The following is an 8,405-nucleotide window of genomic DNA, read 5'->3' as shown; positions in this document are numbered from 1 at the left end:
AGTTCAAGCTCATGCGCTTCAATTTTCTCGATAAACGTGCTTAGATTGAAACCAACATATTCCAAGTTATTCTTCAAAACCAACAAATATGTGCCCCACTCATCATATGGTAAAGCATCTGCCAGCTTGTCAACCCACTCTTCATCTGTTTTGGTAATGTTCAAACGCTTTATTTCTACAACCAAATGACAATACCTCTTGATTAACTCTTTTGTTGATTCACCCCTGATACCCGTAAAAATATCAAATTCCTTTTTCAGCAATGCCGTTTTGCTCTTTATCATCGAAACACTTCCAAGAAACTTGATTTTTAGTGCATTCCAGATAGACTGCGAGTCATTCTGATGTTGTAGCAAAACCAAAATATCTTCTTTGATTGATTGCTGCAAGATACTCATCATTTTCTTCTCGGCTTTAAAGCTTTCCTGTTCAAGTGGAGTTAAGCTACCAATTGTTTTCTCAATACCCGCTCAATTCGTCAGAGGTACATACTTAGACTTAATTTTCATCCAACACTCAAGATGATTTGCCTGTACCCATGTTTTAAACCTATCTTGCCATCCAGAAAAATCTTCGATACTGAGAAGCTTTGGTGGCTTTTGCATTGTACCAAGCTCATTCTCCATATTTACGTTCTGTGCAATACTCACTGGAGTATGAGCTGCTGTCATTCCCCCTCCGAAAAACGTGTTATAAAATTCTTGGTTATCCATTTTAAACTATGAAAACAATTTCGAGAAATTTTCTAAGTTTTTGAAAAATTACTTTCAAACGAACTGACTTCCAAACGATTTGGACTTTCGCACGAACCGACTTTCAAACGAACTGGAGTTCAAACGAACTGGAGTTCAAACGATTTGAACTTTCAAACGAATTGAAATTCAAGCGACCTGGACTTGTTTCAAACGAACTGGAATGTCAATACGTGCGAAATGAGCAAAAGATTTCCAATTCGTGCGAAGTGAATCAATTTCACACGATTTGGACCTCAATTCGTACGAAATGAAGAACTTTTTGAAAAATTTCAAGCGAACTGGTTCAATTCGTGTGGAATGGACACAATTTTCAAACGAATTGATACATTTCACATGATCTGATGTTTTTGACACTTTTTTGATCAGTTTTAGTTCGAATTTAGGTCTGTAACTTTAAAAGATTGATTAAAATGGTGTTTTACACGTTATATCCAAAATTCAGTTCATTTTGTCCGTAAATTCATCCAAAAGTCCAAGAAAAAGTAGAAGAATCGGATTTTCACACATTCAAAACACTGATATCTCATATTTAACTCATCCTAAGCTTTTGATACCACTTGTAGGATCAAGATTCGATCAAATACGAGTCGGTCAGAGTTAAATCAAGTCACTAGAGAGGCGGAAACAATCTAGTAACCTTGAATCGGTGTTAGAATGTGATTAGAAGCAGAGAAATACACTTAAAACAGGTTTTCCATTGATATTAGACGTTAATACATGCAGAGAATCTGACAGCACTTCGTGAGAGATTTCACCAGAATGTTACAAATGGAAACCCCAACACCCTTATTTATAGGGTTTCCAATTCGCACGAGACACCATGATCACTTCGCACGAATTGGCAAAATCCAATTCGTGCGAACTGGCTTTACAACATCCATTTCGTGCGAACTGGCATACATACACAAATAACTTTAACTTTTACACTTTAACCCCTATTACAAGCTACTGACACGACCTAGACTGATGACGTAGGCGATTGACATTGTGTACCAACAACCTTGGAAATTGAGGTTACCCTAATACGGGTCGTATAGGCATATACGACCCGTATAAATGGCGTCGATTTAATTTGGCAAAGTGTGCTAATAACACGACCCTATGTATTTGGTTTTCTAGTACTCTACGGAAATATGTAGTATGTATTTTCTAGCACACTAAACATATTTAGATACGTAATCTTACTTTAAAAAAATAATAATAACCTTGGAAATTTTATGCTTTAGAGGTATAGTTTAGGAGACGAAACAAGATAGATAACTTGTTTTTTTGATGGGTGAAATTGTTTTGTATGTGTTTAACAATTGATGGGTGAAATTGTTTTGTATGTGTTTAACAATTATATTGATGGGTGAAGTGTTGTTCAATTGTATGTGCTTTAATGGGCCAGACTTCTATGGGCTTCCAAGAAACACAAGAAAAGTCACATTGAAGAAGACAACATGGATGCTTCCAGTATCATTTTCTATTCTATGCATATGCAAGTATAGTGAACAGAATCTTTCTCTTATATGCATATGCAAGTATAGTCTCAATGTTTGCTGGTCAATCTCTTAAATGGCTAACATACTTGCATTCTCAAATTGAGCAACATTTCAGAAAAGATTCACAGCAAACAATAATGAAGATGCGATTCAAGGGGCGTCTCTGAGAATTCATGGATCTTGTTTAACCTCGAAAAAATGTGCCTTTCTGTAATGTTTTATTATAGTTATTTAATTTTAAAATCAAATGGGTATTGGGCTCACTAAAGCTAATGCCAATGGGCTAACTTCCAAACCATAAAAATTGTTTTATAAATGTGCCTATCTTGGAGTTGGTATAGGTATATTATTTAAAAAAAAAAATCTATACATATAATAAAAGAAACCATATTAGGGACACTTGTCATTATATTAGGTCTTCTCTTATAGATAATTGTTATTTTAGTATAATTTTTTTAATTAATAATTAATTATAGATAATCATCCTATTAAATATTATTTACTTTAATATCTTATGGATAATTAATATTAATTTAATCTCTTCTAACTAATTATAGATAACTCTCCTACTAAATATTATTTAGTTTAATCTCTTCTAATTAATCATAGATAACTCTCCTACTAAATATTATTTTGTTTAATCTCTTCTACTTAATTATAGATAATTATTATTTATTTTAAATTTAATGCATACTTCTCATTTATAATATTAACTAGGTTAGAACTCTGTATATTACACGGATTGAATAAAATAAATATACTTAGTAACTACATACGTTTTTTGTAATAAGATATTATTAATTTTTTTAATTAAAATTTTAAATTTGAATCCGGAAGTAATATATTAGTAAACTTAATACCCGACCGTGAAATGAAACCGATGACAATTTTGATCAGTTTCACAGTTTTAAATTGAATTGTGAACATCCTTAGTAATAACTAATAAGGTCAATTGATGTTTTTTTATAATAAGTTATTAAAATAACTTTTGAAAATATTGTAAAACCACAAAGTTTGATATATATATATATATATATATATATATATATATATATATATATATATATATTGTTTGATGAAGATATAACTTAATTAGTTTTATTATATATCTAGAGTTTGAACCTGGGTTATAAACCTGGTTAAATCAGTATTTTGAGAGAACAAGTATACTTTATATACTTTAATATTTCATTTCTTAACTATTTCTTTTATTTTCTCTTCTTATTACTAACTATTTAATATTTCATTGATTCAACTACGTGTCTCCATAGGTATATAATCTGAAAGAGAGTGAAATAAGAGGGGAAATAAATCTTCGACTCATTAAATTATTTTATTATTTAGTATATAAAATTTATTTATTCAACCCGTATAATACACGGGGTTATAACCTGGTTAACATATATATGGGATTTTTTTTTATAAAAAACACACGTCCCTCGTCGAAATCACGGGCCCTATACGGTGATCCTCCCCGCACACCCTCATCACCGCACATGATGCGATTAATCAATCATGTAAATGCTCAAATAAGTTGACGGGTTATAATCTTTTTACTTGTTTTTTCTAGTTTAAACATGTGGTGGGTCGAAACATTTATCAATAAACCAACCTGGTTAGGTAGGACGACATGTCTTTGACCGGTATAGCCCGTTTAGATCCCAGTATCTAAAATAATTTCAAAATTTTAATATACAGGAACACCTATATGATATGCCCTAACATGATGATCTCATCATGTTTTTAAGTCTTATGTATAATTGTGGTGGGTTAACCCGAAGGTATAAGCATAACAAAACTTCAGGGTTTATTTTCAAAGTTAATTTTGGTGGATTAAGGCAATGAAGGATTTGAGCAAAGCCTTTGCCAGGTTGTCAATTCGAATCCCGGGCCCATCCGGGTTTTCGTCCCATCGTGTGTTACGCCAGAGAGTTCCACTCTTGTGGTGGCACAACGACTGTCAAGCGGCAGCTGGTGATATGGTTTCCCGGGGGAACGCCCAAGCCCAATTCTAAAGTCAGCGTGGGCCTGGTTAAGACAACATAGTCTAGCTGGAGTGGGGCAACACAACTCTCCAACTCAGGAAGTGCGGTGGCCAAATATAAGAAAGTCGTCGTTAAAAAAAAAGTTTAGAGTTTACGGACTTTATTTTTTTTTCTTCTATATAATATGTTAATATTAAGTTTAATGTTTACATACTCCTAAATTACACCAAATAAATCATAATTGATTTCTTGTTACCTCTCACTAAGAGGCAAGAGCCTCTACCAAGTGAGTTCGTCCACAAAGAACTATGTACACAAAATTAGGTATCAAATTGGTCAATAAATAACAGAATTAGGTATCAAAATTGGTGTACCTCAACAAACCCTTATTAACTGTTGTTGAATTCCTGAGATCCTCTCAACTTAGTTATCCAAACCAAATTATCGAATGTTACCTTAAAATAACAATACCAATCAAAATTCCCACCAGTCAATCACTAATAACAAAAATTTCCAATATGCACAGGGCCGGCCCTGGAGGTGGGCGGGGAGGACCACCGGCCAGGGCCCGTGATTTCGTAGGGCACGTAAGTTTTAAAAAAAACTCCGATATTAGATATGTAAGTTTTTTTAATAGGGTATAGCCAAACAAATACGTAAGGCCCACTTACAAAAAAAAAAAAACATATGGCTTAGAATAGTTAGTTCATTGGGATTAGGTTAGTGAGCCCAAATTATTTAAAAACCAATAAAAAACAATATGTCCGTATTGGGCGGCAACTAGTGCCATGGATATTGAAACGTCGTCTATAGCAGGAGAGTAGGAGACCTGGTTCGACGAAGAACTCACAGAGTCTGCACTCTTTGTTCTTCGATTGTTCTTCGATTTCAGTCTTGCACGCAGCCACGGGCCTGTTCGACGAACTCAGTCTCACGATCACGGATGGAAAGTTAATCAAAGATGGAAAGTTAAATGGGGACGAAATATGCTTCCTCCGGACATGGAAAAGTCGTCATGAATGCTTCTTGGCGCACACCCTTAACTAAGGGGCTGACGTTTAAACGTCACTTCTATTTCCATCCGTCAATCCAACCATATGTATGAACTAGTACCGTGGTCATGATTTCCATGTACTCTCTTTGTCTCTTTTAAAATGATGAGTTGCCATCCAGTAGTGGGCTAAGAAGGATGGCTTGTCTTCTTCGTCCCTTGATAAGGCCCTCCATGTACTTTTGAGAATTCACAATACGATATTAATAATGTGTCATACCATGTGTTACACAATCATGGCATGTCTCCAAGATCGGGCTCAATCACCAAAATAATTACTTTAATATTAAGCCATGGCCCATTTCTATTGTATTTTCATTCAACTTCTCATCTCCATCTTCATCATCAAAAAATGAATGGTTTGGATTAATAAGGGTGTAAATAGTGTTGGGCTGACGGGTTACGGATTGAAATGTCCAACCTGAACTCAACTTATATTATTTTTCGTGTCAAAGATCTCAACCCTAACCCGTACACACATAAATTCGGGAACCCAAACACGACCCATTTGACCTATTTTTTTTAAATGAGTCATAGATGTTGGCGAGTTATAAGCGGATTATTGGGATTTAAAATGAGTAATACAAATAGTCTTTCTGAATAATATTAAGAAAATCTTGAAAATGGAATGGAAATTTCTAATGTATCTTTAGAAAAATGGAAAACGAAAAACAAAAGAATTATAAAAGTATTTTTAAAATACCTAAACGGGTTAATGGGTTTTATGTGGTTCAACTCGAACCCGGCCCGTTTAAAGAACAGGTCGTGTTAACCGACACAAAACATGTTTTCTTGTGTCGGGTTCGGGCTGGATTTCAAACCGTTTCAGAAATTCTCACCCCTAATTTGAATTACCATTTATCAAACAGAATCTGAAACAAGAGGGACTCAAACAATAACCCCCAAACACGAAGGTCTCCACTTGTAAGAGCATTCACATTCTATCCATCAAAATATGTGAGGGGAGTTTTTATATTATAAAGGGTATAAAAAGTGGTTGTGAGTGGAGGAGAGAGAAAATGTTACTGTTCATCTGTATATTTGAGGGGACACTGTTCACCCACTATAATTTTTTTAATATATATTGAAAGTGGTTGTGAGTGAAGGAGAGAGAAAAATGTAATAATAATATTATTTAATTGAAAAGGAGAGAGAAAAAGTATTTGTTTTTAGTGAAAATATATTGATATAGGAGTTGTTTTTTATTGGAATGTATGTATAATTTGATGGATTGGATGTGAATGCTCTAACATATCCAAAAATAACAAAAAGAGGACCATAAATACACATCCAAGACCCCACCAAACACCCATGACATTATAGCGTAGTGGTATTTTGGGGGTGGGATAAGGCTTATGACCATTAGGTCATGAGTTCGATTCTCACAAAGGGGGTTTTCCTAGATTTATTGGGTTTCCTCATGAATTGGTGTATAGGCATTATCTCCTAGTGGAGATGGATATGATCGGGTGGTTCTTTTGGTGGCACGATGATACTCCAGTGGTCCGTCAGTGATCCAAATTTGCCGTTCAAAAAAAAAAAAAAAAAAAAAAAAAAAAAGACCCCACCAAACAACCTACTGTTGTTGATCCTAACTTCCCTCACCAGTTACCACTCCTTTTATTTTAAAACGCCACACTCTCCCTCCTCATTTATTTCCAATCTGACTATCTATTTAACATCGATCTACAACATTAATAACTCCTCCCAACTTTCATACCCATTCAAAATCACCATCAAACCCTATATTACTATTGTTCAAAAACCATGGGAAGAACAAGAACCCTCCCTTTTCTTCCTACTTGTGGCAGCCCTAGTAAAACCCTATCTTTCCGTACCACCACCGGCGAGTTTGATGACATGGAGCCATCGGTAGATGATGTGATTCGTGGGTTAAGTACGGACAGATTCTTTTTCAATCCTGGAACAACAAGCTCCATACTTGAAGAAGCAAAACCTAAAGAAAAAGAAAAGGAAAGGGAGAAACAAAAAGAGAAAGAAAAAGAAAGTGTTGTGGCATTGAAAGAAAGTGTGTCAATGATGGAGATGGATTCAACTGACCCTTTTGTTGACTTTAAGAAGTCAATGCAAGAGATGGTGGAAGCTGATGAAGGGTTAAAAGAGTGGGAGAATCTTCAAGAGCTTTTGAGTTTGTATCTAGCAGTTAATGATAAAACAAACCATGGGTACATCATTGGAGCTTTTGTTGACTTGTTGTTGGTCAATCTTGGTCCTCCTTCAAAACCATCTTTATGTTCTACATCTTCATCAATCAATGCTACTCAAGAACAATCTATATTGTTGGAATCTGGTGGTAATTGTTGTAGTAATAATAATAATAATAATAATAAGTTGATGATGATGATTAGTAGTGAGTCACCAGAATCTGCTTTATCATTCACTTCATCATTTGCTTCTTCTTCTGGGACTTGTTCAAGTACTAGCCATTTTTTGTCATCATGTTCATTGGAAGATGAAGAAGAAGAAGAAGAAGAAGAAGATAACAATGGAGATGATGAAGATCATAACAGTCCCCAGAAAGCTTCAGTTTCAGACTGTCATTCTTCTTTGAAAGTATGATTTTCTTATTTATGGAAAAACTATGTATATCACTAATTTTAGTAACTATAATGAGATCTTTCTCTAACTTCCACCATTTATTCTTGTGTATGTTTGTTCATTATCTTACTCTAACCAACTAGAATTATATTTTTTCCCAAATATCCTCATTAAAGTTTATATTCGGTTATCATTGTATTGTATATTCATGTAAAAAAAGAATATTGGTTTCCTTATATAATGTTATTGGTCGATAAAAATAATATATTTGGTTGCAATCTTGTATACAAAAGCTTTGAGTAGGTCCCAGAAATATACCTAAAGGCCTTGGTTTATAAATGATAATTTTTAGAAGATAAAATATATTCAAGTATATGTTACCAATTAAAACATATATAAATAGATTTTATTTAATGCTGAGGTTGTATTGTACAAGTTGCAATTGCACAATAATATATAGTATTATATATTATAGGTAAATAATAATAATATGAAAAGATGTTCATAGAGAAAAGGTATGGGGTGTGGCATATAACATAGAATCTGAAAGAAAGTAAATAAAAAAAAAAAG

General features: G+C 33.9%; 1 protein-coding gene across 1 annotated transcript; it reads left to right on the top strand.

Moving 5' to 3' along the window:
* Nucleotides 1-6,886: 6,886 nt before the first annotated feature.
* On the top strand, nt 6,887-7,933 carry LOC110908741 (transcription repressor OFP15). The gene has a single exon (XM_022153719.2). It carries the CDS (start codon nt 7,043-7,045, stop codon nt 7,853-7,855), a length of 813 nt encoding a protein of 270 aa, XP_022009411.1. The 5' UTR covers nt 6,887-7,042; the 3' UTR covers nt 7,856-7,933.
* The last annotated feature ends 472 nt before the right edge of the window (nt 7,934-8,405 follow it).

Source organism: Helianthus annuus, chromosome 14 (genome assembly GCF_002127325.2).
Source record: "Helianthus annuus cultivar XRQ/B chromosome 14, HanXRQr2.0-SUNRISE, whole genome shotgun sequence".
Taxonomy (NCBI): Eukaryota; Viridiplantae; Streptophyta; class Magnoliopsida; order Asterales; family Asteraceae; genus Helianthus; species Helianthus annuus.
The sequence above is the reverse complement of the archived record's forward strand: the minus strand, read 5'-3'. Positions and strand labels throughout refer to the sequence as shown.